General features: G+C 37.6%; 4 protein-coding genes across 5 annotated transcripts in view; 3 read left to right on the top strand and 1 right to left on the bottom strand.

The window, feature by feature from the left end:
- The window catches only part of LOC142984778 (osteomodulin-like), a 443,673-nt gene extending 439,833 nt beyond the window's left edge, over positions 1-3,840 (top strand). Inside the window, exons 5-9 of the mRNA XM_076132589.1 lie at positions 362-549; positions 1,093-1,297; positions 1,826-2,010; positions 2,781-2,920; positions 3,321-3,840. Of these exons, the coding sequence (XP_075988704.1) occupies positions 362-549; positions 1,093-1,297; positions 1,826-2,010; positions 2,781-2,920; positions 3,321-3,448 (846 nt within the window). The 3' untranslated portion in view covers positions 3,449-3,840. The remainder of the gene's footprint in view (positions 1-361; positions 550-1,092; positions 1,298-1,825; positions 2,011-2,780; positions 2,921-3,320) is intronic.
- A 430-nt stretch (positions 3,841-4,270) lies between these two features.
- Positions 4,271-12,422, top strand: LOC142984728 (NADH-ubiquinone oxidoreductase 49 kDa subunit-like). The gene is made up of 10 exons (XM_076132482.1): positions 4,271-4,427; positions 5,915-6,030; positions 6,483-6,592; positions 6,980-7,181; positions 7,687-7,874; positions 8,386-8,549; positions 9,172-9,291; positions 9,876-10,005; positions 10,702-10,847; positions 11,336-12,422. The coding sequence occupies exons 1-10, from the start codon at positions 4,333-4,335 to the stop codon at positions 11,463-11,465; spliced, it is 1,401 nt and encodes a 466-aa protein (XP_075988597.1). The 5' UTR covers positions 4,271-4,332; the 3' UTR covers positions 11,466-12,422.
- Positions 12,423-12,942: 520 nt separating this feature from the next.
- Positions 12,943-21,030, bottom strand: LOC142984727 (kanadaptin). Its single transcript, XM_076132481.1, has 10 exons — positions 20,574-21,030; positions 20,174-20,306; positions 19,428-19,620; positions 18,764-18,941; positions 18,271-18,442; positions 17,327-17,475; positions 16,448-16,617; positions 15,859-16,035; positions 15,256-15,398; positions 12,943-13,231 (listed from the first exon to the last, which is right to left on the bottom strand). Exons 1-10 carry the CDS (start codon positions 20,827-20,829, stop codon positions 12,961-12,963), a joined length of 1,842 nt encoding a protein of 613 aa, XP_075988596.1. The 5' UTR covers positions 20,830-21,030; the 3' UTR covers positions 12,943-12,960.
- Positions 21,031-21,324: 294 nt separating this feature from the next.
- Wdr62 (WD repeat domain 62) overlaps positions 21,325-25,889 on the top strand; it is a 139,310-nt gene continuing 134,745 nt past the window's right edge. For both annotated transcript variants that reach the window (XM_076132750.1, XM_076132747.1), the window contains exon 1: positions 21,325-21,665. The gene's annotated coding sequence lies outside the window, so the exon portion shown is untranslated. The remainder of the gene's footprint in view (positions 21,666-25,889) is intronic.

The raw sequence follows: 25,889 nt of genomic DNA, 5'->3' as shown, positions 1-25,889 counted from the left end.
CACTTTTCGCTATTAACAATGTTAGTCCCATGTAATAGATGCCATATATTGGCGTTGATGGACAACCTTACCTATAAATTTAGGTCATTAATTTCGCACTGCTGGGCAAGGGTCTCCTCCCGTGATAAGGGAGGGCTTAGGCCTTGAGTCCACCAGGCTGGCCAGGTGCGGCTTTGGGACTTTGCATGCCCTCAATAAATGTAATCGTAAGTTTAATGTTTAAAATGTTAATCAAGATATATCTAAACTAATCTATGCCCTCAACGGCATCTACGTAAAATGATTTCCCTTGAGTTCCCGGAATTCATTCTACATCCGGACTAGGTTAAGTTTCCTAAAGATGCTTTTCTCTTATTTTCAGATTCTAGCCCTTAGTGGTTGTGAGTTGGAGACGTTGCCTGAAGGTCTGCTCCGGCGACAGAGGAAGCTGCGCCGCCTGGACCTGAGCAACAACAGGTTCACTGCTGTACCTGCAGTGTTGCAGGAAGCGCCCAGGCTGGTCTACTTGAACCTGGACAGGAATTCCATACAGGCTATCAATGGGAAGACGTAAGTAGACAAACTTTTCTTCTGGTATCAGATTTTCATATCAGTTCTATTCGATAAAATTACTACACCACCTAGTGTTTAAATTTTAACGTAGTTTTTTTAACTGACGAGCTTCTGCCGCGTAAGAAATTTCTATGATTAAAAAGTATTTAATCTGTTCAGAAGGTGTGTATTAATAAGAAAAACGATGTCTGTTCCATCCACAAATTTTTCAATTATCGTGCACAAAACTATAAAAGAATATTAATTTTTAATACTTTTCAATACCTACATACACATAAAAGATTGACATCTGCCCGGTTTCTGAAGCAAATTCAACTGCAGTTCATCTATTCAAACTGACATGTTTATATGAGCTTAAACGCTATTGAATAGATAAACTACCGCTAAATGTACCTAAGAAACCGGGGGATAGAAAAGCACAATTATTAACAAAATCAAAATAAAACATTTTGTTATGCGAAAATAGTCTCTAAGATCTAATATGCACCTAACTGGATTACATAACAAAAAAACAATCCATTTTCAACCTATATTTTCCAGTTCCCTATCAAATCTAACGAATCTTCAAGAGCTAAGCATGTGTCGAATGAGTCGTCTGCAGAACATCACGGCGGGTGCCCTGGGGGGTATGAGCAGTCTAGTGATACTCCGTCTGTGCTACAATCCGCGCTTGACCAACCTACACCCAGAGTTCTTAGTGTCTGAAGATGAGGATGGGGAACAGCAATGGCCAATATTGAAAGAGGTAAAACGGGAAATTTTGTAAGTAAGAAAAAGATCTTCACCTGAAATTTTATAATGAAAAGGGCGATGTGCTTCGATCCTTCAAGCAAGTGACAACCACATTTGGTCAAATAGATCATATTATTATGTGGAATAACGCTGATTTACCTAGTTAAGTATAATAAAGGAATTATGGCTACCTGTACCTATTTAATCTTGGATTACTTGACGTTTCGGCAAATGTCACACTGGCTGCAAACTGACTAGTTTATGGGTTTAACACATCGCGTGGGTCTAGATTGAATTAGCTAAACAGATAACTTGCTAATAAGGACAATGGCAATTCATTTCAATAAACATGTCATCCTAGCCTAGCTATATAGAGATAGAAAACTCATTTTCGTTACTTTCCTGCGATATAGGACTGTCATTACGTCATCTATAACTTACTAGTTCTGTTAACCGTGTTTAGATGGCGTTACCAACAAGTTCTGATGGCAAGAAGATGGCATTATTCTTCATTTTTAAATCAATTGTTTTTTGTTTCCAGTTATATTTAAACAACAACAACCTCTCGCGCATCAGTTCTCACACGCTGGACAGCTGGAACGAGCTGGTGACCGGAGACTTCAGCAGCAACCCTTACGACTGCGACTGTAACTGTCAGTGGATGGTGGATGTGCTCACCCCGCTGGTGATTAACACGCCGCATAATAGCACTGTCAATCATATGGTGTAAGTATCGAGTATTGTAGTTTTGCATTTGAGCACCCATGATCTAATCCTATTTTTTCGATTTCTGGATCTGCAAAGTATGAGGTTTTTCCTTATTTATATAAGAATATAATTATCTCAATAGAACCATCGAGGCGAGCCCCAAAAAACATGGGGCTAACATTGTAAATGACGAAACGTGAGTGTATTTCATAAACCTACGCATCTAGATGTATATTAACCCAAATCTGACTGACACCCCCGGTTACTGAGGTACATTAAGCGGTAGTTTATCTATTCAAAAGCGTTTAAACTCATATAAACTACCGCTAAAGACTACTCAGAAACCGGGCACGACTGACATAGTGATCTAACAACGCACAGCCCAAACCACTGGACGGATCGGGCTGAAATTTGCCATGCAGGTAGACGTTATGACGTAGACATCCGCTAAGAATTTTGATCAATTCTACTCCCAAGGGGATAAAATAGGAGATAAAAGTTTGTTTTAAAATTCTGTTCTAAGTCACAAACCACGCGGGCGAAGTCCCGGGCAATGCTACTACGGGTATAAAAGGCATGATAATGGCCGTCTTTACACAAACACTCTATCGCACGTTCTTAGCGGCGTACAGGATTACGCGCGGAATAGCAGCGCGCTCTTCGAGAGCGATTTTCTTCGCGGACTTGACAGATGAGCGCGGCGCGTGCTCTTTCCTTTCCCCTTACACGCGCGCTCTGTCACGCGCGATTGTTATTGTTGTTGGCTAATAAGTATGTATTTTTTCCAGCTGCAAGAAACCTACAGAGATCAGAGGGTTAACATTCTGGCAGTTACATAACTCTACGAAGACGTTAGTATGCACGGAGTCTGAGAACCTGACAGAACAGCCTACCTCCAATCTAGCTATACTGTTGGGTGTTATGATAGGTACGTTAAAAGACAACGAAATTATTTAATTAGGTACTATCTATTTAATGATTTTTCATACCTTAAGGTTCGATAATGTATACGCCTGAAAATTACACTATTGTTAAATAAGCAGCTGTAAGTGGATGTATTTCGTTTGATATACATCTTTGAGAACTAAAGGCGTCATTTAAACAAAAAAGTAAATTGTTTTATAGCTGTATATTATTATAGTACCGATTCTCGAGTGCCGGGTGGTACCTACAGTTGTCAATTATGGTTCGAATATAAAATTGTATTTGTGACAAAGTTTTAATTTATTTTGTCGCTTCTTCTTCTTCTTGTCGCATGGTTAGTGGTCAACCTAGTATCAAAGTTGTTCTTTTGTCGCTTTAATTAATACATTGTCTTTTGTTCCCAGGTATAATAGTAACATTCCCAATAGTACTAATTCTAGTCTTATTATGGAGGAAAGGATACTTTGCAAGGTGCAGACCTGAAAGAAAACACTACCCAGGATACTACGATGACGAAAATGAAAACCTATAAGCTTAAATTAGATATTTTTGACTCAAAATAATTCCGTAAATAAATGCGGATTTTCTGGAATTCAGACTCCGGTATCAATAGTTGCGGAGGTTGATCCGGTGTTTGCGGATTTTTCATTCCCGCGGCGTTTTGAATCTCCATCAATTATTTTATTTTTAATTTCATTTCTGAACTATTAGTTTGTATGAAATTGGTAATATTGTCAACAATAGGTACAATTGATTGTAAAATGTGGATAACAAAACAACATTTTTATTATTTAGAAAATGTTTAAATAAACAATAAAACATATTTGGACAACTCACAAGCAGTTGAGAACAGTACAGAGGTTTTAAGAGGTTCCTTTAAGTTAGACTAAAGTACTTTATTATTTATTGTTGTTACAAGAATTGGCTTGACTAATTAAACATATTATTTTGATTTTATTTCCATTATCCTTTGGTCTCTGCCTACCCCTACAAGCAAAAGAGATTATTAAATGTGTGTTTTATTAGCGCCGCTTCCTAATTTATTTTATTAATCTACCCGTCTTATTCCGTCTTGGACACCATTCCGTAACATTTTTTACGTTGTAACACTGAATAGCAATTTGACATTGACATGTACATTTCAAATGCATTTCATTATACGCAATAGCTTGTACTATAAACTCGAGAATATCATTTAAGCTGTGTTAATACCCCTTATGTTGCATTGATTGCGGCTGGTTTATCAAACATTTCAGAAGCATTTTTGCAATAGGTTTAAAACTCTATTAATCTTTGATTATTTTACGAATTATTCGTTGGATTGAAAAACTTACACAAATCAATATCAGCTGTCACGATTGACACTGTGTCCTCTTGTGTATTTTTATTGGTGTACGGAACGTAGACCCGTCAAAAATGTCTTCGTTACTAAATGTTTTTCTGCGAAAATCCAGCGGTTTGGGCCAAACAAAGGCCTTATTAAAGAATTTACCAGCAGTTTACAATGTGAAGTGAGTGTTTAATACGGTAAAATACAAACCTAAGCCATAAATAGGGCAGTTATTGCGTTTCAAAAATTATGTAACATTCTAGGTTATAATCTTGAAGTTCTAGCATTATTTTGATAATTAATGCTATTCATAATTACAATAATGCAATACGATCCTATTCTAAGACTATCCATGTCGTTTGGAAACTAAAAATCACTTCATCTTACCTCTATGCATTAGAAAATATACCTCTTTTATTATCTTTCAAAAGTCGTTCAGTTCCATTCGTAAAATTTTGACTGAAACTTGTACAATATTGTGCAATATTTCATTGAGTATTGGATTTTGTTGCAGTCCTCGACATTCGTAAGCCGTGAGAGTATACAGGTTTGTTTTAATACGATAAACACTGGTCTTATCTTGGGTCGATGGTGGATGCCTATTTGATTTGGGAATTGATGTGTTAGTCTTTTAGCAGCTATTTCTTTGGATAAGGGGCCTATTCTATATGTTATACAGCAGTCAAAGTCGCACTTATAGGTCTAAAATGTGGATGTTCTGTATGAAAAGGTGTATGGATGTGAATGAAGCAAGGATAGTGTAGTGTAGCAAGTGGTGTTCTTTGGCATCCAGCTACCTCTTTGGAACAAAGGGTGATTTTATGCATTTGTGTTAAATAAGGTGTATTTCTACAGTATTTTGCTTTATATGTCGCACTAGGTATATAAACACTTGCAGTAAAGAAAAAATATTTAATGATGTTGTCTCTTATTCAATAGCATTTTTTATATATGAGTTGTTATGCTATTGAATAGATAAACTACCGCTAAATGTAGCTCAGAAACCGGGGGTTAGACGTCTATTGTAATAACTTTCAAGAGCCATTTAATCCATTTTCTGGCTGGAAATTATTCATCAATTAGAGTAGAGGTTTACATAGCCAGATGGGCTCACTAGTCAGTAAACAAATGTCGAATTAGCAAATGCAAATAAGCAATTGGTGATGGGTGGCTGAGTCTCCGTGCTTCCATGCAAAAAGTTGGTTCCTGTTGTTGTCAATTAGATAATGGTTGTAAATTTTCAAAGCCTTTCTTCTTTCTTTCAAGGCCTTTTGGATCGCTTGAACAACTTTGACGTTATGCTGACCACTTACTATAGTATGATAGAGGAACAAAAATTGAACATTCATTTATATTTTTTGTTAGTCCTTATGTTTTTATATGTTTATGTTTGAAAGGTTTGTGCTTCTGTTCAGATCTCTCTGTATATTACAAGTTTTTGAAGAAGGAATTGCAGGGCAAAGTTTTTTCTCAGCGTTAATAGTATTTTTTTAAAAAGCACTTTGGATATTGGTTGGTAAATTGGTAGCACATTTTGGTGTTCAAATGGTTTAAGATTAGCTTCAGATTCGCTTTAGAAACTATAGAAATCTACAAATATCAGTGTATTGTTAAAGTATTCTTACACACAGTCAGTATTTATATTTTATACCTTTTTGTTGTGGTCAGCAATCAGCGCGACGTGCACAAATGGATGCCCGACACGGAGTTTGTGAAGCAGTTCGAGGGCGCCGTCATGTACCCGGATGAGGTCACCTCCTTGCTGAAGCACCCTCCCTACCATGGTAAGATATAGCCCACCTTTTATTAATCAACAACAGTGATTAGTTTCATTGAAACCAGACAACTTTATTTTATCTAAATTTGTATTCATTTTTACCCTTTACTGTCCCATGACCGCTGGACAAGGGTTTTCTCCTATGAGGGAGGGGTCTTGAGCCCACCATGCTGGCTAATTCCGGGTTTGGGACTTTACATGCCCTCCAAAAATGTGTTAAAGAACTCTTAGATATGATATAGATTTCATTCACCATTGGAACAAGTGATCATTTTTGATAATATACACCAGGTACGCGTATTGCAGATATTCGCATCAGCCTTCGCGGATGTTTTTATTTAAAACTCGGGATCGGCATTCGCAATTTATAAATTGGTATCTGCAAAAACCCTTATACACACATAACTTCGAAAAGTCATTAGTGTATTGCCTCGGGTCTATTCTTATTTGTTATTACAGGTGTGCTCAGTCCTGGAGAGAAGCAGGTCCGCAACATGGTACTGAACTTCGGACCTCAGCATCCCGCTGCTCACGGTGTGTTGCGTCTAGTACTCGAGTTAGACGGAGAGGTGAATATCTATTCTTTCGCTATTTTTATGTGGATAATCTAAATAAGTCCACAATCCAACGTAGCAGTAGATCTCAGATAGGCTAATAATAAAAAGTAGGAAAAAAATCTAGGGTAATATTTTTAACCGACTCCAAAAAAAAAGGGGAGGTTCTTGGATCATTTTTTTTAAGTGCTCAAAGGCAGTTGCTTTCAACGGTCGGTAAACGATGGTAAGGCCAGGGTAACTTCAAGAAGGGATGGTCACTTAGTGGTAATATAATTGGACATCTCCGTACTTCAAAATTCCTGTAAAAGTGTCTTGCTGTCACGTTATTTATAAGGCATCGCTAGGGCTTTCACAAGCTGTGAAACTAAATCTATATTTTTCTCTCTATTTCCTTCACAGACTGTCCGCGCCGCCGACCCCCACATCGGTCTCCTCCACCGCGGTACAGAGAAGCTCATCGAATACAAGACGTACACCCAGGCGTTGCCTTACTTCGACCGTCTGGACTACGTGTCTATGATGTGCAACGAACAGTGCTACAGTCTCGCCGTTGAGAAACTGCTCAATATTGATATACCGCTGCGCGCCAAGTATATTAGAAGTGAGTGCTTCAAAAGTAAATTTTTGGGGCCCTTTCAGTAAACGGGCCCTTGAGCCCATCCAACACAATGGCCCAGGAAGTGAGTAATTAATAAGCCCTTGCAGTACTCGGGCCCATCAAACATTTGAACCCATGCGCCCATTTGGTGCACAGGCTCATGGGCCCATCGAGTACTTGGGCTCATAGGTCTATTAGAGCCACGTGTCACAAGTCCCTAAGTAACTTTGTGTCGCCTTCGGAATGCCCATATGGTAACCCTTAGGCCCATCTAACATTACGACCAATGTATCTAACTGGTATACAGACCCCTAGGCCCTTTCAGTGCACAGGCTTTTGGGCCCGTTGCGTTAATAGACCTATCAAAGTCAAATGGTTAAGAGTAAAAAAAAAACACATATTTTATTCATTTAGGACACCAAATAACCATGTCACTCTTTTCCGAAATGCGTAGAACATTTTTTTTTCATGGGCCCTTTATTTTACTATAAACTATACGTTTCCCCAGCGTTGTTCGCGGAAATCACTCGTATATTAAACCACATAATGGCGGTGGGCACGCACGCGCTCGACGTGGGGGCGTTGACCCCGTTCTTCTGGCTGTTCGAGGAGAGAGAGAAGATGATGGAGTTCTACGAGAGGGTCAGCGGCGCGCGCATGCATGCCGCTTATATTAGACCTGGAGGCGTTTCTTTGGTAAGAACTTGTAAATAACTATAAAAATAATAGCTGACCCGCGCAACTTCGCTTGCGCCACATAAGAGAGTGGGTCATAAATTTCCCCGTTTTCGTAACATTTTTCGTTCCTACTCCGCTCCTAATGGTCGTAGCGTAATGTTATATAATATAGACTGGGAACCGACTCCAACATAGTCTGGAAGAAAGGCCGGGCTGATTATAAGGTCGGGGAAAAAGTCTTTTCGCATTATTTATTTATTTATTTAAACTTCTTATACAAAATTTGTATTAAGGCGGACTTAATGCCAAAGGCATTTTCTGCCAGTCTTAGTCAAATCTTTTCTCTACACAAAAAAGCTCGATATTTGGGTACCTCACGAGCTCACTGAAAGAAACCTAAAGTACCGTGTACTCATTTGTGATTATTGAAGCCAAAGAGATTTTATAACAAGTTCATACATACTATAATGCGAAAAGACTTTTTCCCGACCTAATATTAATGGCTCTAATAAACCACTTTCTTCCTCAGGATATGCCAATAGGTTTAATGGACGATATATACGAGTTCGCGTCGAAGTTCGCCGAACGTTTGGACGAGGTTGAAGACGTGCTCACCACCAACAGGATCTGGGTGCAGAGGACCAAGGATATCGGCATCGTGTCAGCTCAGGACGCACTTAATTATGGATTCAGGTAAAACAACAATAGCAAGACTTAATCAGATATTTTTTATTTATGAGCTGACACGACAAACCATTGTTTTTCCATATAAATTATACTAAAATGACCAAAATTCTTGCTATTTAAATAAATAAATTATAAAATTTGACGCATTATTGTCCCACTGCTGGGCAAGGGTCTCCTCCCGTAATGAGGGAGGGGTTAGGCCTTGAGTCCACCACGCTGGCCAAGTGCGGGTTGAGGACTTTGCATGCCCTCAATAAATGTATAAAACAAATTTTAGGCATGCAAGGTTTCCTCACGATGTTTTCCTTCACCGTTAGAGCAAGTGATAATTATTTCTAATACACACATAACTTCGAAAAGTCATTGGGGTGGTACGAACCTGCAACCACTTGCGTGGGAGGTGCCAACTGAAACCACTCGGCTATCACTGCTTCATAGGATGTTATTTTAATAATTTGTGACATCATTCATTTTTGAAATATTTAAGCAGTCGAAAAGGGCCTATACGTGTTGGCTTCGGCCCCACGCACGCCTTCCAAAAATCCAGGACTCCTTAGTCCCGAGATGTGGTACAGACTTACATAATAATATTTTATTGTTATTTATTTATTTTGTTTTTGTTATACAGTGGTGTGATGCTCCGCGGGTCTGGTATCAAGTGGGACCTGCGCAAGAGCCAGCCGTATGACGCGTACCATTTAGTCGACTTTGACGTGCCCATCGGTACCAACGGAGACTGCTATGACAGGTAACAACTAATCATTCAAATTGTATGGTGTAAAAATAAACATTTGTAACAAACAATAGAATCTTATTGATCAGTTTAATTCAAAAGCACACCGTTTTTGAGTTGGACTGCCTCCGTGGCGCAGTGGTTTAGGTCACCACGCCGCTACCATTGCGTTGGGAGGTCGTGGGTTCGATTCCCACACGGAACATTTATATGTGTGATCCACAAATAGTTGTTTCGGGTCGGGTTGTACTTTGTGTCCGTTATTTGTATGCTTGTAAGAACTCCCCGCGACTCAGGAGAAATACTTAGTGCCTCTGTCGCGCGGTCCGTAGTGTATACGACTACCGCGCGAGAGGTCTTGGGTTCGATTCCAGGGTCGGGCCAAAAAGTTAAGAATAGAGACTGTACCTGTGTATTGTGCACACTTTTGGCCACTATAGACAAAGTCCTTTGTTGGCTAGTTTCAATGAAACCGGCCGCCGTAGTCGAATACCGTCCAGGAAAAAAAATACTATTATATACTCATAATAACAACAATTATTTTATAAAAGCTTTTCGTCTTTAAATCATAATTAATTCTAATATATTCCTTCACTCAGATACCTCTGCCGTGTGGAGGAGATGCGTCAGTCTCTCCGCATCATCGACCAGTGTTTGAACCAGATGCCAGCCGGCGAGGTCAAGACTGATGATGCCAAGCTCACACCACCTTCTCGCGAGGAGATGAAGGTATAATACTTTTATACTAGCTTGCAATCCCGACATATGTTGCGTTATGTTTGAAATCCGGTTATATAAATGAATCCCGTGGACTTTATTGATTATTTCGTTTTCATTTTTTATTGCCACTCCTATTATAGCGTGATGTTAAAGCCAATAGCTATCCTCAATAAATTAATTACTCGACTTCATTCGCGTGATTTAGTGACTTAGTGTAGATAGTAACCTAACCTAGGTTTCTTGGTGTTGACATTAAAAAAATTCAAATAAAAATGTTTTGAACCCCTGAAGCTTTGTTTACATTCTTTATCTCGTCTGGTTGGCCTATTATCAGTATGCGCAATCTGGTTCAAAAAGATTACTAAACAGTATCATTACTATTACTAACTACTACTAATCGTATGGTTAGAAAGGCCTTTGACGTGGCTTAACGACTGTTATCTTAATTGACAACAACCGGGACCGACTTTTTACGTGCCCTCCGAAGCATGGAGACGCCCAGTTCAAATACTACTATGCGGTCACCCATCTATGGAATGACCGCGCCAAGGTTTGCTTAACCCACGGATCGTTTACCGACAAGTGAGCGCAACTGGCTACGGGCGCCTCAAAACAGTATCATTACATACATTAGACTAAAAAATATGGTGTAGTTAACAATTACATTAAATATCAACACATATTTTATGGTTGTTTTGTTCGCAGACATCGATGGAGGCTCTAATCCATCACTTCAAGCTGTTCACTCAAGGCTACCAGGTGCCCCCCGGCGCCACCTACACCGCGGTGGAGGCGCCTAAAGGAGAGTTCGGCATCTACCTGGTGTCTGACGGTGGATCTAAGCCTTACAGGTAATTAGAAATATACATAAACAGCTGATTAAAATTACTAAAACTCATTTAACTGTACATTTGGCGCAGTGGTTCACGTCACCAATAACCGTAGCGCCACGTGTGGCGGGTTCGAATCCCACCCGGAACAAATATTTGTGTGATGAGCACGAGTATTTATTCCGAGCCTCGATGTTAATTTATCTATATAAGTATGTATGAATTCTAAAATCTTTTCTCTACACAAAAAAGCTCGATATTTGAGTACCTCACGGGCTCACTGAAAGAAACCTAATGAACCGTGTACTCATTTGTGATTCTTGAAGCCAAAGTGATTTTATTACAAGTTCATACATACTAAAATGCGAAAAGACTTTTTCCCCGACCTAATATTTAGAAGTATATAAGTATGTTTATCAGTGATTTGGTAACAGTACAAGCTTTGCTTAGTTTGGAATCAAATAACCGTGTGTGAGTTGTCCAATGATATTTATTTATTTTACCCACAGATGCAAGATCAAGGCCCCCGGCTTCGCTCACTTGGCAGCTCTAGAGAAAATCGGCAAGAACTCCATGTTGGCCGACATCGTAGCTATTATTGGAACATTGGACGTCGTGTTCGGAGAAATTGACCGATAAATAACTAATTTGTAGCAAAAATAACACATATTTATAGTTGTCCTTTTATATATAATATTACGCCTGTTATAACAAAAGGTTTAAGCAGAAGTGAACGAAATACACTCAAATTTCGCTTTTAACAATGTTAGTCCCAGAGTATTGCCAAATTCCGGACTATTAAGAATAATCTATGAATATAATAACCCTCTTATTCATAAACACACTATAAACCTATTTTAGTTAAAAAGCTACTATAATATGTTTTCTCTTTTTCATTTCGCTAAGGAGTGAAAGAAACAAAACACTTTTTATAAGCCTTTCATAACTTCTTTGTTTTATGAATAAGAGGGTAAATCTATAGAGGTATTCATCCTCTACATTTGAAAAAATAACCATCAGGGGATAAATTACAGAAAGATTAATAGCATTTTGTCCGACGTGAGAATCGAACCTCGTTGTTCGCAGTCGGATACATTACCTATCTATCGATGTTGTATCAATGTTTCTTAAGAAAACTACAAAACCAAACTAACACCTTTATCTCATAGGGGTAGGCAGAGACTAACCGCTATTTGGTACGATCCTTACAAACTTCCCTTGCCTCATTCACATCCATACATCTTGTCATACAGGACCGCCGGTTACGAGTACTACGAATATTTACTTAAAGGACAACTGTAAATAAGTATACTTAATAAAGAACACCGATTTATCGTAAAAATACCCATTAACCGGTTTTATCGGTAAAATACGGTTTTGTAACGACTGATTTAGATCTGGCAAGGTTTGTCGATAAACACCGGTTATTAGTTAAGGGCAATTTATTAGTTTAAATATAAAATGTAGTATCCCTGTGTTCAAATTTTATTTTTTAAGTAATAAATTATGAAAATCTTTTTTTTTTCGGTTCTCCTAAAGATCTTTGATTGGACGATCTGATTCATTGTACAGAGGAAATAATATAATAAAATTAAAGGTGTGTTTTATTTTAGGAAACATTAAAAAATCATCATTATGTATTAGAGGTCGCGGCTAATTAACAACAGTCGCGCGAATCGATCTCTCAGATCAAGTTACCCTTGCCGAGGTTGTTCAGTGGATGGGTGACCATATTATACTCAACGAGTTCCTTTGTGCTGTGGAAGGCACGTTAAATTGTGGGTCTCAGTTGTCATTTTCGCAAATCTTTGATAGTCGTTACCAGTAGTCAGAAGCTTGAAAGTCTGACAACTAGTTTTGCAGGGTATCGTGTTATAACTCAGGTAACTCGGTTGTGGATGCAGTAGCTCCATGTAAAATACTGTTATTCAGCTGTATCCAGTGAGACTGGAAGCCGGCTCCAACATAGTTTACATTTATTTTAGTTTTTCCAGTTTGTGTACATTGTTTTTTGCAGTATTACTTTGTAATTAGTGTAATGGCAGTGCTAATTATATAAATAAATAAATAGTTGGAAGAAAGGCAAGCCTTATTAAGAGAAAATAAAACAAGCTACATCAATTCAACAACTTTATTACTCTTTTTCCATAATCTCAGGTAGATCTCTATCACTTTCTTGATCATAATAGTTATCAGGTATCACATAATTCTCAGGCGGTCTCATAGGACCGTACATCTTCTTTACATTGTCATTCTTCTCTTCTTTATCTTCTGTCTTCTGTCCTTTATCTTCTGACTTCTGTTCTTCTTCGTCTGAGTCCATTTCTTCTACGAATTCTGCTTCCTCTTTTTTCGGCTGTTGGGGGATTTTAGGACGTTTTTCTGTGTCTTCTTTTAATCTTATTCTGGAGAAGAGATGTAGTAGATTTAATAATCGGATAATAAATAATATCATATTCTACATAATATCACGACTGTTTTACCCGAAGGAGTTCACAGAGGTGTATGAAATACATACATACATATACACAATGCCTCGCCCCCCTCCCATAGAGGTAGGCGGAGAACAATGAAATATTCCTAAAAAAGGGTTTAGTTCTGTTATACTGTCCGACTCGGGAATCGAACCCGAAACCTCGTGATCAGCAGCCAAATACACTTTCGACCGCGCTACAAAATCAATTAATTCAATATTGTATGCTTGACAATGGAGAATGTTACTAGGTATGCCAAATCGCTTTAAATTTTGACACAGTATAGCCTGTGTGTATACATATAAACTAGTTTTTGTTTCAGTTAAAAATACCGAATAGTTTTGATTTTATAAGCATTAAAAGTTTCGAAAAATATCGAGTCCCGCTAACGGCCGCGTGAGTGGTTGTGACGTCATACTACACTTGCGCCGCGCGGGCCGCGTCCCGCTTAGTATTAAGTTGCCAGCCGTTGTTGTTGGTGTAATAACTTGCGCAGTATTTTGTTGTGTTTGCATCCGCTTATTACATTTATGGTGTAGTAATAGTAAATATTATTCAATTAATAAAATGGATGAAGGATTTGAAAAAGGGCAATCGGATAATCTACCTAAAATAGATGAAAATAATGTTTGCGCATTATTTATCAACAAATAGAGATTTTGTTGCCTCCGAAATCCTTTTTATTATTATAAATACGAAAGTTTGTGAAAATGTATGCATGTATGTATACATACTATTGTATTATATGTATACTATTTATTTATTTGTACTATTTACTCCGTACGTTTGGCGCAGTGGTCTAAGCGGTCACCTCGCCGCAATAACCGTAGCGCCGCGTATGGAGGTTTTGAATCCCATCCGGGACAAATCTTTGTGTGATGAGCACGAGTATTTGTTCTGGTTGTCAATTTATCTATATATTGAGAAGTATATGTGTATGTTTATCAGTTATTTGATCGGGATCGGGATTTACACGGGAAGGGTTTCCATGGCGACGAAGTCGCGGGCGGCCTCTAGTATATTATACATATTTGTAATATCTATACTAGAATATTAGAATGCTGGAGAGTTTGTTTGTTTGAACGCGCTAATCTCAGGAACTATTGGTCCAATTTAAAAAAAACTTTCACTGTGAGCTAGTCCATTTATCGAGGAAGGCTATAGGCTATATATCATCACGCTACAACCAACAGGAGCAGAGTACTAATAAAAAATGTTACAGAAACGGGGAAAATTTTGACCCATTCTCGCTTATGTGACGCAAGCGAAGTTGCGCGAGTCAGCTAATGTTAGATATTCACGATCACGCATATTATAAAGAAACAATTTTTAATCGAAATAATCGCGTACCTACTTATTGATTTTACATTTTTCCTGCCACTGTAAAAACAATAAATTCGCGATCAATCCGGTTAGAAATTGTTTCATTATAAGATAAAGTTAATTATTATTACTTATATACTTACCTACATAAAATTTTATTACATTTAGGCACAACATATGATTTCCTAGTATTTGAATTGAACATTTTTAAAAGTATTTAGGTATAATTTCAACGCACCGAGCGCGCTACCGCAAGCGGACTGTGTGAGCCAGACTGAGCGTAGAGTAGAGTGACGTCACACCGTCCCCGAGAGCAAGCGTCGTGCGGTTACAACTTGTTTTACTTATAAATCGGAAACTAATTGAGATATCGAAATAATTCTTTCACTAGTATTTTTTATTTTTAACAAAGAATAAGGAGGGCTAAAAATCAAAATTTGTTAACATTCTCCATTGACATATAGGCGAATCGATCGTATACGCTTTTACGTGCACTTATAGGTTAATTACCGTAACGCATAAAACATTTTTTTTTTTGAAACGTTTAAAGTCTCACTGCTGGGCAAGGGTCTCCTCCCGCAATCAGGTCCTCTCTGAATAACCATTTAAAAAGGACATGATGAATTACTTACCTCTTCCCATAAACGACAGAGTTGCCAGCCTGTTTGATAACCTTATCGTCTTTCTTTATCAACGGCGGGAGATGCGCCGGCCTAGCCAGCTCCGCCAGACGTTGAGTTTTTGATAGTTCCGCTTTCAGTTTCTGTATACTCATCTGTGGAAAGAAATTATTTATGTAGCGCTATCAAAAATGTTATCTTACGGTACATAAGGTCTATTATATCCGAAGTTGTAGACAGGGGTGTACGAAAATACAGCCACGCTCCGCACTGTTGTTCTCATGTAATAGGGGGCCAACCTATTGCTATTCACCGGGCGTTTCCAACCTCAGGGCTACTATTGAGAAATATTCAAATATGTAAATTAAGAAGTACTTTATAAGTGTCACATAACAAATTTAATATAATTGAAAGAATAATAAATTTAACCCATTAATGTCTCACTGCTGGGCAAGGGTGTCTTCCCGTAATGGGGGAGGGGTTAGATCTTGAGTCCACTACGCTAGCCACGTGCGGGTAAATTAAATAACATCATATACTTATGTATATAAACATAATATTCCACCAGATAGCCGCTACTTATCCATAACTCACAAAACTGATTCAAATAATTACCTTAGTTTTAGATATCTCCGCTTTATCCGCCATGCTATGTTTGCCCAGCGAGTTCATGTACTGATCCAAGGCGTCCTCCTCTTCCGAGGGTTGGCTCTTGACCGCTGAAGACCGCAGACGTTCTAGCGCGCGTTCCTCTGACGTGATCTTTGATTCTATGTCGGTTATTTCTTTTAGCTGAAAGAAAATTGATTTTACAGTTATAAATTGGAAATTTTTAGTACCTTTGCTGAGTGATTTTGCTCCTAATTATGATATTAAAAGATGATTTTACAACATTTTCTGTCCATAATAATTGTCACTTGTTCTAATGGTATTGAAAATATCGTGATGAAAATAATTTTATGTTTACCACACTCATAAGTTTGAAAATTCATTATATCACATACAACTAAACTAACTTATTTATCTATGAAAAATCATTAGAACTTATTATTTTGGGGAAAACCCCCCTCCTACTGGACGCTGTCGGGGGTGACCCCCCCCCCCCATCCTGGTCGCTGGAGCTATTGAAAAATAACTATAAACTATTTTGTATAGCACAATTTCATTTCCAAAAGTTGAAACGCTATAGAAGAAATGTACTCACCAGGTCATCATAAGTCTTAGGCTTGACATCTTCCTTCTCTGTCGCACCTTGCTTCATCATGCGCATCTGTCTCTTTTTTTCCACACTCCCGGTACGGTCGAGGAACGTATCATCGTCCGAATCGTAATAGTCGTCCGCTGACCAATCACGCTGTTTGCGGCGACGAGATTCTAGGGAAAAGAGAAATAGTGTTAAGTTTCACTGGTTATGAGTAAGTGGTAGATAACTTAACTGTTAGATAAATGTATGTAAAACAACTGTCACCTCATAAGCTACATAATACATAATATTTAGAACCTAATAAAGATTCGATGAGGTCGATTTCGATTAGTTATTTCATTTGCAAAACACTTACTCCCGGTTTCTGAGCTACATTTAACGGTAGTTTACCTATTCAATATCGTTCAAGCTGATAATGACAGTTTGAATAGATAAACTACCGCTAAATGTGCCTCAGAAACTGTGGGTTAAAGCATTCATTTTTTTGTATCTTTGAGTTATAAATAAGATTTTCGCCGAAGTAAAAAAAATGTATCATTTTGAGTTACAGCACTATTGTATTACTAGTGCGATATATTAGGTCGGGGAAAAAGTCTTTTCGCATTATAGTACGTATGAACTTGTAATAAAATGCATGCATGCCTGCTAATAAGTAAATAAAATAAATAAAAATAAAATCTCTTTGGCTTCAAGAATCACAAATGAGTACACGGTACATTAGGTTTCTTTCAGTGAGCTCGTCAGGTACCCAAATATCGAGCTTTTTTGAGTAGAGAAAAGATTTTATTACAAGTTCATACATACTATAAGGCGAAAAGACTTTTTCCCCGACCTAATATTTAAGTTTATGACACGGTTTATTAATTAATTACTACTCACCATGTTTAGACTGTCTCAACAACCCGGCTCGGTCTAGTATCCTGCAAGCTTCTAACGCACACGCTATGACGGCTTCCTTCTTCTTCCCGCGGTGGATCACTTCTGCGATGACAGGCCGACCACGGGCATCATCCATCGGGAGTTCTACCCTGGAAAATAATGGAATTGGAAGATATGTAAAGCTATAGTTGTTGCTACCCAGCTTGAGAATGTGGATAGTTTAAGTTGTGCTGAAATGTCAAGATTCTAGGGTCCTAGCCGGTGGGTCGACCTTTTACAGCGACCCAGATTGGTTTTAAAAAAAAAAGTGTAAAGTACGGCTTTAATTCCTCTTTTTTACTTCAATTAGCTGACCCGACGTACTTCCTACTACTATATTTTTGTTCCATGCTAACTTTAATCGCCTATTTTTAACCACTCAGGGATAAAATTTCGTAAAATCCATTAGTGGGCCTACGTTCTAAAAAGAAATCGTATGCAAAATTGTAAATTCCTAGTATTTGTTATTTCTGAGATTTCGCGATGAGTGAGCGAGTGACCAATAAATAGCTTTTATGTATACACTAGCTGACCCGCGCAACTTCGCTTACGTTACATAAGCGTTAAAAAAATTCCCCGTTTTTGTAACATTTTTCACTGGTACTCTGCTCCTATTGGTAGTAGTGTGATGATATATAGCCTATAACCTTCCTCGATAAATGGACTTTCTAACACTGAAAGAATTTTTCAAATCGGACCAGTAGTTCCTGAGATTAGCGCGTTCAAACAAACAAACTCTTCAGCTTTATAATATTAGTATAGATAATATTAGTATAGATTATAATATTAGTATAGATATAAACTTATATCATTGCCTTAGGTTCAAATTCGCGGCCATATTATTTAAAATCAAAATTGACCACTCGTTTATCACTCACTGCTAATCTTTCAAAAAGTAATCACACCTGCATATAAACTGTCCCACTCCCCTCTCCTCGCAATCATAGTTGAGTTCATGGCCCTCCCTCTCGTAGTACCCTCGGAGTGTCTTCTTAGGGTCCTCCAGGTACAACTCTTCGTTCGCAGTCACGGCGTACGGGTTCTCTGTTAAGTCCTGTTCTTCTTCAGCGTCTTCGCCTATTGGGCAAAGATTTATGAAATTTAATATTTTTATGTAGTTTGGATAAATAATATGCCTTTCATATTTGTCGTACTTTCTAATCATACTTTTATTTTAATTGTTTACCAAGCAATTAAAGAAATATAAATAAGTATTTTCTTTGGAATAGTGGATTTTTCAAATATTTAGGAATCTAGTGATAGATCTAATCACGGAAGAAGACCCTTTCCCAGCAGTGAGCAATCAAAGGGTTAAAATTATGAATAGTAAGAACCTCTAGTAACTAGTTTTTATAAAAACTGAGACATTGACAAAGTTACTAGCTCATTTGCACTCACCCATCCCCCAATCAATTCCCTGTTCCTCCCTCTTTCTCTCCGCCTCAAGCTTCTGTCTCTCTCTCTCCTCTATCGACTCTTGTATCATTCTCTGTCTGTCTAGCTTCATTTCTAGTGCTTTTTGTTTAATTTCCGATACCGAGAGCTCTGATTCACCTTCACAGTCGAAGTCTGGACCCTGAGGAGTAAAAGAAAGAATTTACATACATGATATCAGGCCTGTTTTAAGCGATGGTATAGAACTGGTGTAACACACCCACGATTCGTCATTCACAATGTTAGTCCCATTTAATAGGGAGGTGAGCTGAGGAGAGCAATTTTTTAGGGAAATCCTTCGGAGTCACCGTAACGTTCGACCGGTTACATGTCCGCCACGCTGGGACTGCCTAAACGGAGTATTTAGTCCGCCGTGGAGCCCAATAAAAACTTGATTAGTGTCCAACCGCTTTGGCGAAGACGTGCGCCGGGATAACCGCTATAAGCTGACACCGCAAGACACACGCCATGCGCGACTCGCCCCCATACGAGGGGCATTGTATCCTGCCTTAGCACCGAGGTCCTTACAGAGATCCACTCCGCTGCTTAGGACAGAATCTAATAAATTTAATTCAAATAGGCTTGAGAGAGCATTGTTGCTTAGAGCAAATAACTTGTATAAACTCACCAATATAATATAAGTCCTACTACTATTTCCAAACTTGATCTGATGTCCAACCCTTACTCTCGTGTAATGGTTAGGCTTCAATCGTTCCTTGTTCAAGAAAGTACCATGAGTACTGCCTAAATCAAACAAGTACCAACCGCAAGCAGGCTCCGATTCTTCAGCAAACGCTTTGTATTGGAGTACACAGTGGTGTCTGAAATGGAAATGTATATTAAAGTATTTTAAAAAGGAGTTTCTCTTATTTCATGGGGTACTTACAAACAAATACTAGATCCTTAGCAGCTATTTAAATATATGACCTTTGATAAAGATAGGAACCTAGAGCGTAATGATAACAGCATATAACCACCTCAATCTTTACACTACTTGTGCCAAAAAGCATCATGTTGACAATATCAAATCTGTACTGCATGTTTTAGTTACGAATTCCACTTAGATGAATATGATATTTATGTGTGTAAAGTAAACAGGTTCAAACAAAGTCTTAGTTTGGAGTTAGACAATTGTCCAAGATATATGATACCAATCTTTAGCAATAAATTAAAGGCATAAAGATTTTACGGCCCCTTCAAAATGAAAATAAAGTCAGCACTTATTTTTACAAAAATGATTAATAATTATATAAAATTATTTTCTGTTGATTTCTTGCCTGTCCCCAAGAAATACTCCAGTGCTAGGTGGCTGTACTGTCCAGTTCAGATCCTATAATATGAACTAAATTATACCTACACACATATATAACAAACCTGGATATAGTAGGATGAGCCATAACAACATCACAATTAGCCAGTCTGCCAAATACATAGTACGGTTTCTTCATCAAGTCTACATTTTCCACTATCATGCCCGATTTCAACACTTCTAAAGCATAATCAGACCCTGAAACATAAAAAATATAATTTTGCTTACATATATTATCAATATCTTTAGCCCATTATAGTCACACTACTGGGCAAGGGTATGCCTGTAATGAGTGAGGGATTAGCGCCTGAGTCCACTACGGTGGCCAAATGCCGGTTAGGGACTAACATGTAGTTAAATACATCATGACATTTTCAGATTGTCATTGCAAACAAAACAAATTATTTGTTGTAACTTTGATTCACTAGTATTTGATGTTGAAGTAATTATAAACTTTAGACTTACCATCAGGGCAAAGTCCCGACCATTTGGGTTCTTTATAAGGTATCGGAGTGGATAATTCCTTCAGCAAAACCGCTGGAGGTAACGAACTTTTTGAACTTGATTCTGATGAATTCTCCACCGGTTTTTCCACATTTTTCTCTTCTGGCGCCTTCTCACTCTCATTTTTAGCCTTTTTAGGCAATTTTCCGATGCGTCCAAAAAGCACAGGCTTCTTAAATTCTATTTTTTCTTCCTGTTTCGCTTCTTGATCGTCCATCTTATAGGTTATCTTATTTTATACTTATTGCTTTCGTTGCATAGACTTCGTGTTACTTCTTATATATTTCTTGTATCACCAATATGTGGAGTATATTATATAACTGTATGTTTGTTCAAAAATAATTATTTATTTTCTATGAAACGTAAACAGACAACTTTCAAAGGCCATTTTTGTACTTTGAGTGTGATAGATTTTGAGCATAAATCATTGTCCTCGCTTTAGCAACGCTATTTCATCTAAGAGGGAAGAGATCTACACGAAAATTAATCAATTTTACCTGGAACGCATCGCTTTTAATATAGTTATTTTATCATTTTATTTTAATAACGCCTATATCAAAAGCTTAAATATAATTAAATGTTTTCGTTTGAATTTTAAATAACATAAATTGCGTAATTAAATTCAATAGTTAATTTTATAAAGTGGCAATTTTAATTTGTTGACAATGAACTAAATGCGTCATAATTCATTCATTCTCGAACGAATCAACGACCGGATCCAACATGAATGGAATATCCAAATCAATCAATTCAAAAGAATTTTGTGACGATTGCCAACCGATCGAATAACAATATTATAACGAACGCCCGTCTTCGTAGTGGATATTGCTCAAATTGTGTTGCGTGCGTGTTTATTTGTTCAATTTTTACACATCAGCTGTAAATATCACATGAGCAAGTGTGTCGTGGTTACCATATTGTGTGTACCTACGCGCGGAACCTTAGAACAAAGATTGTTACAATATTTACTTTTATCACCTTCTTATCGTAATTCAGGCTGTGTTAAGTGATTTCATAGCATTGCTGACGTCCGTGCGCGCGTAATTACCTCAGGTGAGTGTTATGTTAAGTTAGAAATGACGAAAAAATTTCGACGTCGAATTGTTGAATTTTTTTTGCAATACCAAATCTCATTTCGGAAGATAACAATCATCTTTTCGAGCCCCGGTGAAAGTATAGTTCACTAAATCTAAGTTGGATAATCGCGCTATTGTTTTGGTACAATTTTTTTTTATATTTCGTTCGAAATCGTGACATATTACGATTGGTCCGTGAATAGGAAAAGTTTGATTCTAAGAAACCGAAACAGGTTTTCAATTAGACGATTTTTTATTCATACGCTGCTAAAGATTATTATTATTGTGCTATAATTAGATTATACGGCCCACGAAACTTAAAATTTTGGTAGAATTCGTTCAATAACTTGTGTGAAGTTAAGTAACGGTTGGCAAGGTCATTATATCGGGTGGGTGACCGTTAAGTTACGTCTAACGTGATGGGAACCATGTCACTCTACTTAGTCGAGATAGATGTCGTCTTTTTTATTTGAAATCTCACAATTGTTTCAATAAATGTTGGTTGTAAAGTTAAATATTCATAATTTGTACTTAAAATGATGTTAACTGTATAGTCTGACTGTCTATAGAAAAGTTCTAAGTTTATTCCTACATCTGGTATAAGTATTTTCATCCAATTGTAAGTTAAAAAACTATAACTCCTTAAAAAATAGATTCTTCTATCATTTTCACCAAGGAAAATTATTTTTCTAGATTTACACCCATTTATTTATTTATTTTGGTATTTTAATATATTTCTTCTATAGCTAGTCTATTACAAGTCCCTTGAGTGTTAGGAATAGGTAACCCATTAAAGGTAACAGACTGGTCAAATAGAAGTATAAGTCGTACTGAATATGGCAATAATTTCACCTCATAAGATCCTACCGCCGGGTGACTTTCTTGAATGTAAAAGGGGTTAGACTTTGAGTCCAATATTCTATTACTGTTATGGTCTAGTGAGGGTTGAGGATTTGTATTTAATTACTAAATAATTTCATGTAAAATAAAAATAAATTTAACGTATTACTGTCCCACTGCTGATCAAGGGTCTCCACGCGTAATGTTGGAGTTAGGCTTTGAGTCCACCACACTGAAGAATTTAATGTACATAATGTAAATGATTATATATTGTAGAATAATGATGGGTAGATCGTAGAGTCTAGAATACTGTGAGGTAAATGTTAGGTTGTAAATTTAGTTTATTAATCCCTGTATTGGCTGCAATATTCATGTACAACTCTTTTAGTTTAAATACAAGGCTGAATAAAGCAGCTTTCATACAAGTCTATTGTTTTATGTTATCAATTATGTATATTTAATTCCTGTCCCATTTCATTATATATTTATGTTTATTAAAATGTCCTCTTTTCCTTCAAAGTTCCCATGCGGTATTGTTACTTATTACTTTACACAACACAAAAATTTAGTACGTAATGAAGCAAAAGAAGTTTGGAGCTGTTATAGTAAGTGATGTTCTATTTCTCTCTAACCCTAGAGGAAAAGGCATGGTTTTATGTATGTGTTAGGTAGTTAGGTCATTCTTATTTAAGATGAGTCCTAAGTTTTTCAAAACAAACACTTTTCAGAATTCCTGCCTAGTTAGTTTTCACTTTTTCCTAAGTTATCTTTAGTTTGTTTCTTAACTTACTACAGACACTAACTCACCCTGCATATTATGTAAAAAAAAATGATTTTGTTATTTATTATAATACCCCATAATCTCACCTGGCTACACACTGACGATGTCTATAGAAGTAGCAAAATAATATTTACTACAAAGGCCAATTATATTTCAATTAATATATTCTTATAGATAACCTATAGGTTAATAATATAATTATTGTAACGCATAACATAACACACAAACACATGATATTTTATCAATAAACTTATCAAAACTATTATGTATTAATAAAATACGAGCATTACGTGTTTGATATATTTATTGACAGAGAATGCCAAATCGTTATATGATTAATATATGGCATCTACCATAGAGTAGAAGGAGTTTAGGTGGAGTTTAGGTTCACCACATTTCTCCCCTCCTAACCTCTTAGCTGTTCTGCTGAATATAAGATGCAGCCAACACCTGGTTGAGGTGTCGGCGCCAGACATCGCCGTTGTCGGTGCGGATCTCATAATGAAGTCGGCCTAGACGTCTTGTGATAGTACCAAACTGCCAATGGTGCTTAGCACTCGTGTAGTCACGGGCCTGTACTCGTTCGCCGACTTCCAACTGTCTGACCTTGATCTCTTGATGTTTTGATGTAGTTTTTTTATGGGTGTTTCTAAACATGCAGTGTAATGCTGTTCGAACTTCTCTTCCAAACATTAACTGATAAGGTGTCTGACCATTCAAGTTTGGTGTCCGTCTGAGGCGAGTTTTTACCATGACAAGTTTCTCTTGAAGATTACCCCTTTCTCCCTCTAAGCTTCGTAAGATTCTCTTGACTGTTTGTACGTATCGTTCAGCTTGTCCATTGGTTGCAGGGTGGTATGGAGCAGAGGTTTTGTGCGAAATCATACAGTCTTTTAGAAATTTTTCGAACTCTCCCGATACGAATTGTCGGCCATTGTCTGAGACAAGGAGTAGAGGTGTTCCATAGGTGCAAAATAGTTCTTTCAATTTTTGGATGCACCAAGAGCTTGTCGTTGATTTAGTAGGTATAATCTCTGTCCATTTCGAAAATGCGTCTACAACTATTAAAAGATAGTATCCGTAAACAGGTCCGGCAAAATCAATATGAAGCCTTTGCCAGGGGCCCTTTGGGTGTTCCCAGTGGTGTAGTGGTGCTTTCTCTGGTTCATTTTGTTGTAATCTACATGTTCTACAGGACTTAACTTTTGTTTCGATATCATTGTCAATTCCTTTCCAGTATACAAAACTGCGGGCCAGTAGCTTCATTTTCACAATGCCCGGGTGACCGAGGTGTAGTTCGTCCAGCACTCGTTCGCGTAATGTTTTTGGGATTAAGACTCGCGTTCCTCTTAGTATACATCCATCTTGTAAAGTAAATTCATTATCATTGTAACCGAGCGTTTTAAGTGATCGGCCAGTTTGTAATGCGAGTACTAATGGTGTATAATCGGAATCAATACTTGTCTCTTTCGCTATGATATTTGGGTTGACATCAATGGTATGTATTTGTTGAAGTTGAAAGCTGTAATTCTGGTCCATTTTGTTTGCCTTTGTGTTTTCTACTGGGAACCTGGATAGGTAATCTGCATTTGAGTTGTTAGGCGAAGTTCTGTATTCAATGTTGTAGTCAAATCCAGATAAGAAATGAGCGTAGTGGAATAATCGCATTGTACTCATTGCTGGTAACGTTTGATGTGGGTGGAAAATTATTGTCAGTGGTTTATGGTCTGTCACTAGGATAAATTTTCTACCGTAACAATAATAAAAGAACTTCTTCAATCCCCAGTATATGGCAGTAGCTTCTTTGTCAATTTGGCTGTACTTCTTCTCGCTATCCGATAGTGTTCTGGAAGCGAATGCTATCGGTCTTTCTGATCCATCTGGGAGTCTATGTGATAGTACTGCTCCGATTCCCAGTGGAGATGCGTCTGTTGCAAGAACCAAGGGCCTCTTGGGATCAAAATGTATAAGTACTCTTTCGCTTAGAATTTCTTTTTTAATGTGTATAAAGCTCTGTTCGCATTCTGTAGACCATCGAAAACTAGATTCTTTCTTGAGTAAGTTGTTCAGTGGATTCGTGATCGATGATAGGTTGGGTATAAATTTGTTGTAAAAATTTGCCATTCCAAGAAATGTCCTCAATTCTGCGGTGTTGACTGGGCGTTCTGTTTTAATTATTGCGTTAATCTTTTCTCTGTTTTTGTGTAGACCTTCTTTGTCGATAGTGTGTCCCAAATAGTCGATGCTTGTTTTGAAAAAGTGGCACTTATTTTTGTTTACTCGTAGGTTACTTTCTTTTAGTTTGTCTAACACGAGCTTAAGTCTCTGTAGTAATTGTTCTTTGTTGATGCCTTGAATGATGATGTCATCAAAGAAACATTTTACACCTTCGAGATCTTGAAGGAGTTTATCCATAAATTTCTGCCAAAGGCTCGGCGCGACCTTAACGCCGAACATTAGGCGGTTCACCTTAAAAGTGCCTCGATGCGTACTTAGTGTTTGTAGCATTGCGCTTTCTTCATCCATTGTCATGTTGAGATATGCCTGGGTGATGTCGAGTGTACAGAATAGTTTACCTCC

The sequence above is a fragment of the Anticarsia gemmatalis genome, chromosome 28 (genome assembly GCF_050436995.1).
Source record: "Anticarsia gemmatalis isolate Benzon Research Colony breed Stoneville strain chromosome 28, ilAntGemm2 primary, whole genome shotgun sequence".
Taxonomy (NCBI): domain Eukaryota; kingdom Metazoa; phylum Arthropoda; class Insecta; order Lepidoptera; family Erebidae; genus Anticarsia; species Anticarsia gemmatalis.
Note: the sequence above shows the minus strand (reverse complement) of the source record. Positions and strands in the feature narration are given on the sequence as shown.